Below are 16,133 nucleotides of genomic sequence, written 5' to 3' on the forward strand. Positions count from 1 at the left end.
CTTTAAGTTAAAGTCATCGTTAACGAGACGTGCCACCGAATAAACACTGCTATTTGATAAATCGAATTGGATGGGTTATCCTCCAAATGAAGTTATATCGGGGAAAAAACGCAGAAAGGGACATGTTAAGCTAAATGACCCCTTGTGGTATGTCTTGAAACTGGCTTACATTCACATGGTACAAAGATGTTGTAAAAATGACTCATGAAAAAAGATGCTAGTAAAGAAAAGGATTTCGAGTAAAAGAAAAGAGAAAGTAAAATTATTTCAAAAATTTGATTCAACATTTCAACATAGTCTGCCTAGATGATTTGGGGGCAGTTTGAAACTCAATTTATGAGCTACAAAGCGTGAATATGGGCCAGAGAGGATGATACACTTTCCCTCGTTTAGTTGCTGTTTTCTTCCATTAGTGTTTGCCACTAGAAGTTAAACCGGTCAAGTATTGGACATTTTGTGAGTATTCTAAAAGTTTTAAATATAAGTTTCACATTGAATAAATAAGATGAAATAAAAAATAATTTGATTTTAAAATCAGAAAAATCATTTTATCTGAAAATCGTGGTATAAGTTTAAGACTTCGGATACCAGCTTCACTTAGTCAAACCTTATCTTTTATAAATCACTTCTCTCTTTTTTCTTAATCCACTCTTATTGAAGTATACAGACCTTCCCGATAATTAAGCGCAGGGTGCATTGCGTAATTGGGGGTCTCTCACCATTTAAAATACCTTTCTTTTATGCGTTATAGTTGTGGCAAATATTAAAAGCAAAGTAAAAAGGTGAGATCGGCCAAAACTCATGTTGGACACTAGAATAGCAATAATGGCTGTTGAACAGTAAAGCCTAAGCAGCGTAAGTTGCAAACCAAACCTAAATAGAAATAACCAATGGATAGGCTTAAGAACCTTATTTAACTCCAGCTGAAAAAAAGAAAAGTTTGAACATGACAATTTTTTAGTCCAATCCTAGCCCATTTTGATGGCTCTAGCCACAGTGCTATAGCTAAAACGTTTTTCTTTTAGAGAAAAACTAAGAATGGAAAATGTAATCAGTTATTAATTACCTATTATGCTTGGTAGTATTTCAATCTTGAGTGGAAAATCTAGAGGATCGAGTTGACAAAATAAACTGGGTAACATAACTACTACGTGAGACATAGATAAACATTATATTATACACGTATAAATGTACGTATGATTATAATGTATAAAAGGAAGGGAAGCGGACAGAGAAGATTGATGATCATCATCAACATCACGAACAAGAATGATACTATGAGTAGGATTCTAAGTCCCACAGATACAATGAATTATGTTATCAGATAGCTTGCAACATCTTCATCAGTTAAAAGTCACATTTCCTCGGTGTTAGACCCGACCTTGGTGGAAAATCCTTGGCACGGAGGTCTGAGGTGAGTCTGTCAAAAACCTCATTTTGACCAAAACCAAGTCCTAAATGACCATTGGGAAAATTCTCTGCTCCCCAGTTCATTTCTCTTACAAAAAAAACATGTTGAAGAACAATGGTATATAATCCTCGAGCATGCAAAGGCTTTGATGAGCTAGCTTTGTGCCGTTGTGTAGTCTACAAGGTAGCTCTGGTTGATCTCGTTACATTTGGTGTTTGGTTATTTGACTCATGAACTAATAACTCCAGAGACCCACGGAACGATCACTGGTGCAGAAGGATGTGAATTTCGATATGATTCAGGATACTTATCCTTAAAATTTAATCGAGGTTTCTCAGCCTGGATTCAAAATATCAATTAGAGTATATTAGCCAGCGAGAGGAAAAATAAAGGGTTAATTAATTTTTTAGTCCCTCAACTTTTCTAAATTCTAATTTTTAGTCCCTCAAAATTTTTTATAAACTTAGTTTTTCGTTAATTTTCCGTCAGCAATTTTAGTCCTTCTAAAAATGTTTGTCTATTTTTAGTTTCTTATTTATTTTTATTGCTCAAAATTAGTTCTTACTTTCCCAATTTTCAGCCCCTTGTTTATTTTATATTTGGGACTACTTTAGAGCAATAAAAATAATTGAGGAACTAAAAATGAGCAAAAAGTTTTAGAGGGACAAAAAATTAATGAAGCACTAAAAGTTGCCAAAAATATTTTGAGGGGTCAAAAATTATAATATGAAAAAGTTAAGGGACTAAAAACTTAATTAATCCAAAAATAAATGATCACAAGATGAAAATTTTCACACCAGACAAAATGTAAAACTCGATAGTCTTTTCTCAGACCACAGAGAGAATAGAAGTATCAAAAGCCATTATGCAAGTACATGAGAAGAGCTTACATATTTCAGCCAACATTCCTGATGTTTGTGCTGGTAGATATCTGGAGAATGACACCCAAACTCAGATGGGCAATAAACCCATATATTGCATTTCTTTTCCCCTTCTTTGGCATGTTTCGCATGATCCAAACAAGCCTGACAGCAATCAGCCGCACTATCTTTGTGGAAGGTAAGACCCCATCTTACTGCAGCACCATCATAATCTGTGTGCAGTTCAGCATGGCACTCGGGTGAAACAGGTCTGCCAGGAAGGATCTCGTCCTCTGGAGAGAATGTATACTTGGTAAGTCCAAAGAATAAATTTCTGCAAGAAATAATATACATGCACACTACTTCCAGATTTTATCATGCATAATGCATTGTTCAATGATTCCTGGAAACCATTCAAGTGATGAATTTTCTACAAACCAATATTGCAGGTAGTGCATAAGGGGAAAACTACAACAGAAAAAAATGGATATTATGACTGAAGAAATTGATATTACCAAACTCCTCTGCACCCTCAGGTTTGTCGTCATGTTCTTCATTTGAAACTTGAGCAGGTATCCAGAGTCCAATCTCTTCACAGAGCACAGCCCAATTAGACTCCAAAGCTCTTACTAGCATACCTAGGAAGTTGAAATAATATTATGTACAAGGTGTCAAAGATTTGTAAAGCATCCATTACCAGTTTGCACAGAGCATTATCTAAAAGCATCACACAATCTGTCACAGACACAACAGATAATCAATGATCATACCAGCTTCTTCATGGGGAATGGTTGAATTGGAAGTCCCCTTCACAAGAGCCGACTTGACCTCTTCCAGTTTTTCTTTGCGCCAACTCTCAACTACTTCTGTATTATTGAAAATGTAATATCACCGAAATGAGCAGAATGACTTATGTTACAGATAAGTTAGGAATACTTCCAAATTCTTTAAATTTTTCATTTAAATGACACCACCAAATTTAATGTCTAAAATAGTGTAGCTTACAGTAACTCATTAAACAAGGGGACTAGACTCATCATTCTTGGGATGAACCTTTTCCTCACCCCCCCCCCCCCCCCCCCAGCCACATTTAGAAATGACTCATTATGCAGAACAATGGTCATGCTATGTTATGAGTCACCTTTATCTAAGCTGAGCCTTAAAATGACAATTAAATCGGAAGGTGGGCACAGGACCTTAGATCCAACATTATACACCCAAAGCAACCAAGACATTTTCAGCTGTTGATTTGCATCCCAAACAACCAAACAATTCAAGCCCCCTTTACATTTAACATCACATCAGACAAACTGGTGGTCTCTATCTCTCCATGATTCAGGATGACAAATGACATATTTGAAATACTATTAAGTTATGTGATATTGTGATAGTTCATTTCATACTCTCAATTTGAGTGACTGAAAACTCAGGTCAATGTCTGCACTTCTTACTCAATACACACACACACACACTCAGAGGGGGGGGGGATCAATTAAGTCACTTTGATCCCCTTCAATAACTCTATACTGGATAAATTTATCCCAAAGCCTACCCTTGGATTGAAGGTTTCTATCATATAGAACATATCAACAAATCTTAAATTAATTCAAAGTTATTTGATAGTTGATACCTCATTAGCATGCATCAAAATTAAAACATTTACTTTTAAAATATATAAAAATAAGAACCATATAATTATATTTATATTCTTATTGTTGCTTAATTTTTAAAACATTGACACAAACAACTGAGGTTATTAAATTAATACATTCTAATTCAGTTATGATTTATCAGTTGGATAGGCAAAAATCATATTCTACATATGTTAATAAGTTATTGAAGGATGTAGGAGTGCACTTTGTGAGACACAGCTATAAAACCAGCAGTTGGTGGCTTTTGTCTTACATTGGTGTAAACTGATCTCTCAGCTTAAATTAACTGCAACATTTTCATGTTCCTGCCTTATTATCTCTAAAATTATAATACAATCTGCCATTCTCATTGATTAACATAACAAACAAAACAACTATAATTTAGCAAAGGACTTATTCCTGTCACAAAAGAGAGATGTATCATGACAAGAACCTTAGGAGAGCCACACCACATAAGCTAGTTGTTGTAGTTGGAGAGCCCAAAGCCTTATATAAACTCCTCACCAGAATTCCCATACTTCCAATGTGCAATTCAAGTCCCATACCTTGCAATTGGATCCTAACATCCCAGCATGCTCTGCAGCCCCTACCCCTTGTGGGCTGGATGTGCACTAACCCTTTTACTATTCCCAGAAGAACACTACAATGCTAGCGTCACCACCGTGCTGCTAGTTTGCAGCTGAGAGACATGGCAAAAGGCTCTAATTCCAATTGATCAAAATCTTGGAGAGCCACACCACAAAAGTTAGTTGTTGTAGTTGGAGAGCCCAAAACCTTATAAACCCCTCACTAGAATCCCATTCTTCCAATGTGAGACTCAAGCCTCATACCTTACAATTGGATCCTAACACATTATATGGACCGACCTAGATTAATATGAGAAAACAGCAAGAACTTAAACGAAATTCCTTATCATCTAACTCTTAATCAGGAATAAAAGGTGAGACACAGCTATAAAACCAGCAGTTGGTGCACTTTCTGATAGTAATGAGGTGAGCACCCGACCACTGACAATCGCAATTGGTTGCAAAACTAAAAATTATGGTAAGGTGGTGGAAAATGCATTTTTATTACTGAAAAGCCAAATGCCAGAGTAACAATGCAAATATACATATCCTATGCCAGCTTAGCTTGACTGTAAACACAATATTTAATAACTAGTGTTATCAATATACAAGATGCTTCACAGAGATTCTTATCAGCAAAATTCACAAACATGCATTCACCTCGTTCCTTAGCAATATCTGTTCTACTGAAATTCAAGCTCCTTAGTCTCTGCAAGATCTCATCAATTATGTTCTGTTTCAAATGCCGGGGCAACTCAACTGCCACAGTTTCACTCGAAAATTCCCCTTCTAAAGCCTTCACCTACATGAGCAACGGTTTCAAAACATTAAACTTCAGCAAGAGAAGGTACAGTACAAACGGTTCACGCCTCTTAGTTCTTACCCACTTAATTAACTCCACAGGTTTAAATTCCCCGCGGATTTGGATTGACAGTTCCATTTTCCGAATCTGATCTGGGCTATACAACGCAACTGAAAAGGAAACCCTCATGCAGCAACCGTTATTATTACAATTACAATGAAGCATAAAGAGGAAATTGATTGATGTTAGTTAGTAACTTACCGTTGCGGGAAACGTTACCGGAGTAGATATAAAGAGAAGAATAGAGAGAGTGAAGAGCGTAGAGAGCAACGGCAATGTTGAAGAAGCAAACTAAGAGAGTGGTTTTCTTGTAGGAACAAACCCACTTCCCTCTCGCCATGTTCCCTCTCTCGCTCTCTTCTTCATCCCACCATTGCACGCTTCTTCTTTTGTTTAGAAAAGCCTCTTCTTTAGTACTTTAATCTGAGATCCAAGAATCGAAGCAAACCTCAAGTCACAATATGTGATTTGCTTTTGTTATTCCACCACGATTTTATTAATCAGCTTTTGAGGGTTGTGTAGTTTTCAGCCTAAGGTGGAGACATCGAACCAGGTTGGTTCTATCGTACGCTTTTTGTCTGAGGAAACACCAAATCATTTAGGTGATTTATTGATGATGGTCAAGCTATACTGCGCACCACATTTTCACTAACGTGCGCCTTAATTTTCATTTTTTTTACATGGTAGGAAAGTAAATATTAACTAAATCAAAGTCAGGTAATTTTTTTAATAAGTGATAATATATAAACACCTCTCTATAATTTTAGGGATGTGCTTTAACTTTGATTTTTAGACAAAATATCATTCAAATTAATATAATATAAAATAAAAATACAATTCGATTTTGTTCGATTTTAGTGTAACATTAAATTCAAATTGAACTAAATCAATTTCTTACCATTTAATTTAATTTTATTTGGTGGTTTTTTATATTTGTAATATATTATCATAATTTAAAATCTATCAAACAATCTAACATAATTATTATGTTATAGTATTTTAAAAATGATTTTTTAATAAATTTTGTTTAACATATTTTACTTTAAAAATTATTATTTTTACTTTTATTTATCATTAATATAAAATGATATTACCAATTTTTTATAGCATAATATTAATCTGTGCTTCATTTGATATTTAATATTATTTTTTAACACTATTAACACATTTTTTTATACAATAAGTAAAGTATACATCTTAATTATAAAACAAAGAAAAAATAATAAATCATATAATATTTATTATTAATTACCGTAATTAAAAATAATATAATTACAATATATGATTTGTTTGGTTTGATTCAATTTTTTATAACAATATTTGAAAATCGAACTAAACCTCAAAAAAAAATTATAATTTTTTGTTTTAATGGCTTTCATTTAAGTTTTCTTTTTGTTTTTACTGTCAATTTAACTGTTTACAAACAATTTGATTTAGTTTTCAACACCCCTACTCTATATCTTACACTTGACTCAAATAATATTTATTATTTCTTTCTATCTCTTTGCTTTTTTATTTTTATTTTGAGAAACGGACTCATTATTTCTTGAACCACAAGGTTAGCAATACAAGCAGGAACACAATTATAAAATATTTCAAACTAATGCACTTTCATTTTTATTAGCGTGCTTAGAACAATAAAAATAGGAAAAAGAAAAGCAATGCTGTTATTAACATAAATTCTCTACATTAAGAAAATATTTTATTTTAAGAGAAAATCTTATTCAATAATTATTGTCAAAATAAATGATTTAGATTAAAATACTCATTTAAGAAATAATTAAATTCTCACATGAGTGACATATTTCTACAAGATTTAACAAATAAAAATAATATATCTTTAAAACATTTCAATTATCCCACCACTTTTCTTTAAGATTGTCATTAACCAATCATAATTCCCACTATAAATTTTATGACTATTGTAACTACCAATATGATGATTACCGTCAATATCATTACAACCATTATCACCATCATAATTGTTATTGTCATCGTTGTAATTAATACTATCATAATTTTTATGGATATGGTCGTCACTATCACAAACAAGGATGGATGCATGTTATCCATTACGAGGACAATTGTTTCCGCAAAATAATTTTTTTTACTTGAATATTTTAAATAAGTACTTCATTTGGAATGAAATATATATAAAAAAGTTAAATCAAAGAAAATTAGTTAATATCATTTAATTTTAATAATCTCAATAAAAAGTTAATTCTCTTCCTAAAGTATTCTCAACATTAATTAGTAGGACATAAAAAGAGATGATTGTTGAAAATAAAATTCCAATTAAATGAAAAATAGTTTGGAGATACTATCATTAAATACGAGAGAATTAGTTAAAATTTCCTTATATTTTAATCCAACACATCTTGAATTATTTTTTTACTCATATTCAGTCTAGAGGGAATATTGATTTTGTCACCATAAAAAAATAGATATTGTCCTTATAAGATGATTTTTTAAATAAAATAATGTAAAAAATAAAAAAAGAATAAATTAATACTAATTTTACTCATTTTATCCTTTTAAATTTATAAAAATTAAGATATTTTAGTTTTTTTATGATGAAATTGTATATTTTGTAAAAGCTTGAACATTTTTTGTCAGTAAAAATATTATTTATTTTTTGTCCCCACTAAAAAATTTTCTTAGATTTGTTACTGACCACTACCATGATTCTCATTATAAAGGTAAGTTATTTACTATAAAGGTAAGTTATTTGTTAGAATTATTATAGTACAACAAAATGAAGAATAAAAATGAAGAGATTGTTTTAAACTTCATTTTACACTTGATTAGGAGAGTTTAAAACATCAATCCAAATCCAAAGAAAGACAGTAGAATGGGTGGATGAGTTCTAGTTTGTGTGCTTGAAGTTAAATGGGTATATTTTGAAAGGTAAATGGGTTCAAGCTTCTTGTTTTTAACGTTAATTCAATCTAAATATTTTAAAAAAGTGATTGTTTTGAATTTGTGCAATGCATTTTATTTTTCAGAATCAATGAAAGAGCTCCACCATTAAATTTGAGTATTTCCCCACTACTGAAAAATTCACTTTTTAAGTCGGTTAAATTGTATATTTTATGACGGTTTTGAACCGTCGTAAAATGAGGCGTCATAAAAGGCAAAAAAGTTATAAAGACAGTCTATAGAACCGTCGTTATATACGTCACTTTCCACGACGGTTGTCATATAACCGTTGTAATATGTCGTTGCAATCTACGATGGTTATCGACTTAGCCGTCTTAATATGCGTGTAATGTGACATGCCTTTTTACGACGGTTTTGGTATAACCGTCTTAAAAAGTTCAGCCTATTACGCCGGACAATAAGTAACCGTCTTTGTATTTGTCTATATTAAATGACTTTCTACGACGGTTGTTGGATAACCGTCGTAGTATGCGGTGTTTATTTTTTTTTGTTTTGTAATTTTTTTTGGTTTTTTTTTTACTCTATTGTACCTTTAATCATTTTCAACATTGATGAGAACCAAAACTATCAAAATCATTTTCAACATAAATAAAATAATTAACTACAAGTGTGAAAAAAATCAATATATATATGTATATATATCCATTACAATCTAACCCAGGAACAAATTTAGTTAAATTGTTAGAGATAAATATGATGCAAACAAATTCAAAGACATAATCACAACTAGAAGCATCACTAATCCCCATTTAAGTAGGCAATTTTAATGGTCACTTTGGATGCATCAGAAGGAAAAACATGACTTGGCTTGAGTGAACTTCTTACTGACTCCAATGCTCGGGAAGTTTGAAGAGCCATCTTGGCATGGAATTGTATACATGTCATAGCCATCTACACAAAAACAACAACAAAATCCTTAACTTAAACATATCATAGTCATCTATATGACAGTAAAAAAATATTTGGAACAGGAAATTAACAGTAGTTAAATCAAACAATAGAAGGGGGATATAAGGGGACAAGGGGGCTTTGCAAAGCTCTACAACAGAATAAATTATAAAAAATAGGCCAATAGTAAAAATTCCTATGATAATTACAACCTATCCGGGTTAATATTTTAAAGGCATATACATTGTCATGAATCATTAAAATAAATATGAAAATAGAAGTGCACAATGAGACCAAGAAATGTACCATGACATACGTTTAGCCTTAGATGTAACTATATTTGTAACCTTATCACCATTAAATAACTCTAGACCAATGTATAGAAATCTAAACCTTTTTATATGAACAGAGTAGAAGCAAAGATATTTGAGAATATATTTATAATTTATAACATAGGCTGACAATTGATAAGTAATTTTCTTTTTGTTTGTCAGTCATTTCTTTCAAGGAAAATGGATTCTCTAAGGATAACATAACTAAAATAATTAACAACTAAAGTGAGCACTTCGGTCGTGTTTCGGTGTGTGAGAGTGAGCGCAATGGACGCTTAAGATGAACAATGTGCGTATCAAACCTCTGTCAACATGGGAGGACGTGTTTTCAAGGGATTTCTCTATAATCAAGGTCCTGAAAGTTTTTACAGTACTAGTGTAGTAGCGGAGGGTTCATCCAGTGGCACAAATCTCAAGTAAATGATAATACTGATCAGTTAAAGATAGGAGGAGCAGCAAAAAAATGAAAAGACGGGCTTCTTGTTTAGCCAAGGAAGCATGGATGCTTCAATAGTAGTTCAAATATAAATTATTGTTCTTTAATTGCAAAAAAGTTATATTCATCATGCTAAAATTTAAAATTAAAAAAATGCAAGAGACTCTATTAACATTGAAGTTAGAAACAAATGTTGACAACATTTTCTTAAACTTGATGAAAATTAAAAATAATTTTGAACTTGCAGAATATACATATTTTAATTAATTCTAACAATAATTTTTATATTAAAACGCGTTAGGATGAAAAACTTAATCTTTAAGATTTGCTAATTAAACGAGACTTAGATACTTGTTAAGAACTTTCTTTTTTGTTTAACCTAATCAAGAGGGAAAAGTGTTATTAATTAAATTATATGCAAATAAAATTATATTAAAATTTAAATTACAATATAAGACTATTTTTAAATATCATAAGTTATTATAAATTTAAACTATTTTAATTATCATAAATTTTAAATATAATTTTCAAATTTAAAAATATTTAATTATTTTCAATTTAATTTATAATGAATTTATAAAAATTTATCTGATATGAATTTAATTTATAAAAATAAATACCAATTCCTGCACCAACAAGTCATTAACTTGATTTTTTAAGTAAAGTCTTATTCAAATCTTATCTTATTGAATGCATTAGTTAAAATACTGATATGAAAAAATAGCTTTTGTAATATTCGTTGATATATTATTTGTTTAAATTTTGTTTACACTGTTAAATAATTAAATAACATCTTTAATTTATTTTCTTAATTTTCTACAAGTATTCTTATTCAGAAGCAATTTTATTTGAGACACAGTTAGACACTAAATATAGATATTTTTCTCAAAAGAATTCAAACATTGATTCATTATAGACTCAACTTGTATTTTAAATAAAGTATTTAAAATAAAAGTAATAAATAATAAAAAATTAAACATATAATAAAACGTTATGCTTGACTACTTCAAAAAAAATACATTATCAGACCGTGTTGGTCTAATTTATATTAATTTTCGTAAACCACAAGTACTAAATGATAACATAGCAATCAAAAACATCAATTCAATTTAATTTGTTAATTGGAAAGAAGAACACAACCAAGTCTGATGTAACATACGAAGGAGATTAGAGGCCGTAATGTGAATAATAGAAGAAAATCACATAATCATATCAGTTATTTAGCATCTATTTTTTTATTTGTCAAAAATATTGTGAGTTTTGTAACTTATTTAATATAGTGGCATACAATGTATATGCACAAAGAAACTAATTAATTAAACATACGTGTATGCATGTTCAGAATGCATAAAATTAAATACTAAAAGGAACCACACAAAAAGTTACATGCTTAATTATTCATGTTTTTTTTTTGTGGTGGGCTGCTTTAGAAAGGATGTCTCTTGAAAATATTATAGCTGCCTAATTAGTACATTAAATCTGACCCGTAACTGTATTAGGGGAGAAATCTAATCAGTACACATGCCATTTACGTAGTTACAATCATAATCGTAATTTATATCAAATTATTTAGAAAAAAATCAATTATTTCTTATATGATAATAAATATTTACTTTGAAAAATATGATAATTTAATATTTATATTTTTAAAAATGTAAATTATTAAAATACTGTGAGATAAGAGTCTATTAGCCTCTCCTTCCATCCCCTTGTGCCCTTCGAAATTGATTCTTTGTATCTTTGTCACAACACAATTTAATATTAGATAAGTTGACTTAACAAAAACATAGAGTTTACATACACAAGGTTTCCAAGAAATCATACCTCATGGATACTGCATTAAATGTGGAGCGCAGAGAATCAGAAAGTGATTGTTCTGATGGATGTGCTCTGTCTTGGCTTGCAGGAAAAGAATGAGAGGCAAAACTTCTACAAGGAAGTAAATATACAACATATAACTTCACATGCACACTAATAATGATAACAAGAAAAAAAATATTAGAGTCTAACTACCTATCATTAGAGTGAATTCCTTGAAGATTTGTTGTTGCGACGGTAGAGGCAGAAGTTAAAAAAGAACTCCGAATTTGAACATAGGGGATCTGCTGTAGTGATGATTGCTCATTTCCATCCAATGTAAGTGGGGTAGATGGACTTCCTAAAGCAATTGCAGCTGGTTCACTTCCCCCTCCTGCAGCTGATGGTGGTGCACTAGGCTGAGTTGAGTATACTAAGAAGTGTGAACGGCCATGATCAGAAACTTCCAATATATTAATATATATGGAAATAACAACATTTTCAACAGTGAACATGGCCCCTAGCCATATACAAAATCCAGACAACACATACACAGATGAATAGGGATAGAACCATATCCATCAAACTATTTCAAAAGTTCTTATTTCTATTTTGCTTTCATTTAGAGCTGCTACCAATTTTGTAGGTGGTTAGTATATCACCTTGTCCAAAACAATGCATTTATTAGACTTCAAGTTCTAACTTTTCATGAGAATGCCGAAAGCTAGAAGCCATTTTAATACACAGGAACCAATTGAACCAAAAATATATTACCCTATGACAACATAGAGGTAAAAATAACACTAAATATCTTTGTTTTGTGAAAGACACACATGAAAAAATATTAAAACTTACCATTCAAGAATGCACTGCAGGTGGAACTCATGCTTGCAATTAGTGACCTGAAAACAAATACAAGGAAAAGGAGTAAACAAATGTTTTTCAAATGAAGCCATCCCTGCCTATAATTCTGTCAAAAGGAAAGAGGAAAGCGAAAAAGCTGCATATTACAGTGGCAGGATCACTTTTGCAAAAATCTTCAAGGCATATGCTGCAAGCATCATCACAAGCTTCTTGAACCCCCTTCCACAAAGGTTGCTGCTGATGTCATATGACTTTTAGTCTTGCCTTCCATTTCCGGAACCTATATTTTTCACAGTTCAGAGTCAGATGCAATATTTCGCAAGTGATACTCTTGAGTGCATAATATTTCCAGCAAACACTGATGGATGTTCATTCAGAGCCATTATCCAAACACAGTCTCCATAAGTAAACTTAAAATCCAGAAAATACCTCAAATTACTTAATGAATCAGGGGATAACTGACAAGGAAATGATGCAATGACATTACTAGCCTAATTCTGTTTTGAAAAAATCCCAACTAGTTCAAGCTAAGTGCACAACCCCTCCCTGTGAACAATTGCAGCCAATGCAACAACAATTTCAGTTGTGAGACCCTAAAACCCTTGATGCTACAATCACAATTGCAGTTTGTGCATATTGGAGAGCCTAAAAAAACACCAGAAAACACAAAAACACAGAATCAAAAAACCCCTCCAAAAGAAAGTCATAAAATAAAATTCCACACGCAAAAAAAAAAAAGTAAAGCTTTAAAAAGATGATTTTTTTCTTAAATGAAAACATCATCCTACAATTCAAGCTCTTGAATCAGCTTATGAGTGTGTCGGTGATAGCATTTTTTCCTTGGTGGGTTGTCGGCAGCATCAAAATCATCACCAGAACCACCATCCATGTTGTCACTTCCAGATCTGCTTTCATGCACCTCTTCCCGGTTCCTTCTCAAACCATTCTGCTCGAAATTCTCGGGCATTAATCTGTTCACATCCCTTTTTCCATCTATATCACTTTGCTGCGTTTTCCCAAAACAAAACAAGAAAAAGAAAAGTAGGTAAATAGAACCAACCAAAAAAAGTACTTATAAGAAGGAAAAGGTAAAAAGGGTATGAATGAATCTCACAAGTGCAAGAGAAAGGCCAGGGGAGTTGAACATGGATTTAGGGCTCTGCTGTGTTACTTGGGATCTCGTTGGAATTGGAATCGAAATTGGGGATTAGGGTTTGGGACGAGGAATCCAATGTGCGTGTTGTGTTATTGAATCGAATCGCTTGGGTTGGGTTATTGTATTGTTTGGGATGAGGAATCGGACCTAAAAGTGATTCCGCCAAGACTCGACTGAAGTCGAAAATATGCTTTGACTTTGCAACGTGTTCGTTTCGAAACTAACCAAAAAACCCAGATGTACGATAGATGAACCAAGCGAACTCGAACCACCAAAAAATCCAGGCAGCCGACCACGGTGACAACGAGGGACAATAGAGGTATGGCAGACGGCGAGCGGCACGGCGGATGGCGACAAGGATGCAGAGGCACGACGGGAGGGCAAGAGAAGCAAGCTTTTCAGGGAAGTGGACAGCGTGCGCGTGACCTAGTCCCTTTTAAATTTTTACACAATGAACAAAGACGGTCATAGACCAGGACCGTCCTTGTATTCATTCAACCTATTTACAAAATTGCCATCATGTGAGTTTCTAAGACGTTTCCTTATGACCGTCTTAGAACCCGCGACGTAAATAACAATTTTAATGACATTAATTACAAAAATACCACCGCGTTGTTTTCTAAGGCGGTTCTACAGAACCGTCTTAGAATAGCTGTCGTAGAAATTTGCTTTTGTAGTAGTGCCGGGGATATATGTCATCCATTCCTAACACCACAAATCCACAATCAGAGTGTGTTAATAAGGCATCTATAATCTGGACAACGGTATTCAAAATGTGAAAAATTACGCTAAAACAATTTGCCAAATTATGCGAAATGAATCTCTCGACTAAGAACACAGCTAAATGCATTCCAAATCACATATTGATGAGCAATGCCAAAAATGACTTCAATACACAAATATCATGTTATTACAGTACAAGCACATGTATAACAATTGGTTAATACCGTTTTACATTTTTCCCTACCCTTTTTCTTTATTATTTCCAGGCTAACCAATCAAATAGCCCAGATCCTCCCACGAAAAACTAATAAAAATAATTTGCATAAATACCCGAAGTGCATGCATTTCCTAAAGCTCATTTATATTGAAAAGGCTAACATAAAAAAAAAAGAGTTAACTAAGTTTTTAATGTTAAACTTTTTTAAAATTTAACTTTTAGTCCCAAAAAAAATTTGACCAGTAAAGATTTCTCAATTTTTTTCAAAAATTTGTAGTTTCTAAAATTTTGTTTGGTCGGTCAAGATTCCTAAATTTTTTAAAATATTAATTTTTAGTCCCTAAACAAAAGTTTGAACTCATTATTTTTATTTATTAATTAAGATTTCATTGACTAAAAATCAATTTTTTTAAAAAGTTTACATACTTAAAACTTTAATGAAAAAAATTGTGAAATTTTGATCAATCAAATTTTTGTTTAGAGGTTAAAAATTGAATTTCGAAAAAGTTAAACACGGATCAAAATTTTGTTTGAGAATTAAAAATTGAATTTTAAAAAATAGTAACTAAAAACTTAGTTAAAAAAAGACACTAGCATTAACGTAAAATGGATAATAACCCCGAAATAATTTATTGGAATTGCACAATTGAATTGATGTTTGAAAAAAAAATAGCGTAAGTTTCTTGATACTAATAACTAGTGTAAGTTAATATAACAAAAAAAAACCCTAGTATATAAACTTATAAATAAAAAATATCACCCATTATTATACAACCACCACTACTAGAAAATATACGTTTAATATTGTTAGAATAACATCAATTTTATAGAAAATGGATGTAAACAAAAATGCGATGGCATAATCGTAAATAAAGTAATTTTGTTAACATCGATTTTTGAGAAAATTCAATGTTATGTTATCTTATTTGTAATATTTTTTCGTGTTTCTCGCTCTCACTCTCTCTCTCTGTGGCACTTCACTCTTACTCTCACCCTTGCGACGGTCCTCTCCCTCACGACTCTGACTCACCGCCATCACTTGCGAAGGTGTTCCCTCGTGTTCTGCTGCGAGCCTACGACGTTGTCATCATTTTGTCTTCTCAATACCTCATGACTTGAAGCCCTATTTGGTTTCTTGGCATGTTCCCTCGCAACTTCCTCCCCAGGTTAGTACCTGAAAACGTACTATCTGAGCAACACCTTTGCTTTGTGTCTGAAGATGTGCTAGTTGACCTTGATGGTATTGCTTCAGTCATGAACATTGTTTCAATATTATAATATTCAACTTTGGTTTACCTTAGTCTTTTATATATAAGAACCTTCTAATTAAGTGTATTTACATATTTCATTATTCATAATGGTTGATCATCCTATTTGAAATTGATAATGGTGATAAATGCTATTAAACCCTTATGAGATGAATTTGTGA

At 32.0% G+C, this 16,133-nt stretch overlaps 2 protein-coding genes and 1 long non-coding RNA gene across 3 annotated transcripts; all 3 read right to left on the reverse strand.

Annotated features, from left to right (window-relative positions):
- Positions 1-1,159: 1,159 nt before the first annotated feature.
- Positions 1,160-5,931, reverse strand: LOC100793928 (uncharacterized). Its single transcript, XM_003523867.4, has 7 exons — positions 5,553-5,931; positions 5,373-5,461; positions 5,150-5,291; positions 3,042-3,137; positions 2,787-2,909; positions 2,302-2,564; positions 1,160-1,750 (listed from the first exon to the last, which is right to left on the reverse strand). The coding sequence occupies exons 1-7, from the start codon at positions 5,689-5,691 to the stop codon at positions 1,640-1,642; spliced, it is 963 nt and encodes a 320-aa protein (XP_003523915.1). The 5' UTR covers positions 5,692-5,931; the 3' UTR covers positions 1,160-1,639.
- Positions 5,932-12,063: 6,132 nt separating this feature from the next.
- LOC100809694 (uncharacterized) lies at positions 12,064-12,822 on the reverse strand. The gene is made up of 3 exons (XR_005891078.1): positions 12,756-12,822; positions 12,600-12,646; positions 12,064-12,177 (listed from the first exon to the last, which is right to left on the reverse strand). It is a non-coding gene; the product is annotated as an uncharacterized lncRNA (long non-coding RNA).
- Positions 12,823-13,024: 202 nt separating this feature from the next.
- Positions 13,025-13,904, reverse strand: LOC121174762 (homeobox-leucine zipper protein ANTHOCYANINLESS 2-like). The gene is made up of 2 exons (XM_041014779.1): positions 13,723-13,904; positions 13,025-13,614 (listed from the first exon to the last, which is right to left on the reverse strand). The coding sequence occupies exons 1-2, from the start codon at positions 13,753-13,755 to the stop codon at positions 13,393-13,395; spliced, it is 255 nt and encodes an 84-aa protein (XP_040870713.1). The 5' UTR covers positions 13,756-13,904; the 3' UTR covers positions 13,025-13,392.
- Between the last annotated feature and the right edge of the window lie 2,229 nt (positions 13,905-16,133).

The sequence above is a fragment of the Glycine max genome, chromosome 4, assembly GCF_000004515.6.
Source record: "Glycine max cultivar Williams 82 chromosome 4, Glycine_max_v4.0, whole genome shotgun sequence".
In the NCBI taxonomy this organism is placed as follows: Eukaryota; Viridiplantae; Streptophyta; class Magnoliopsida; order Fabales; family Fabaceae; genus Glycine; species Glycine max.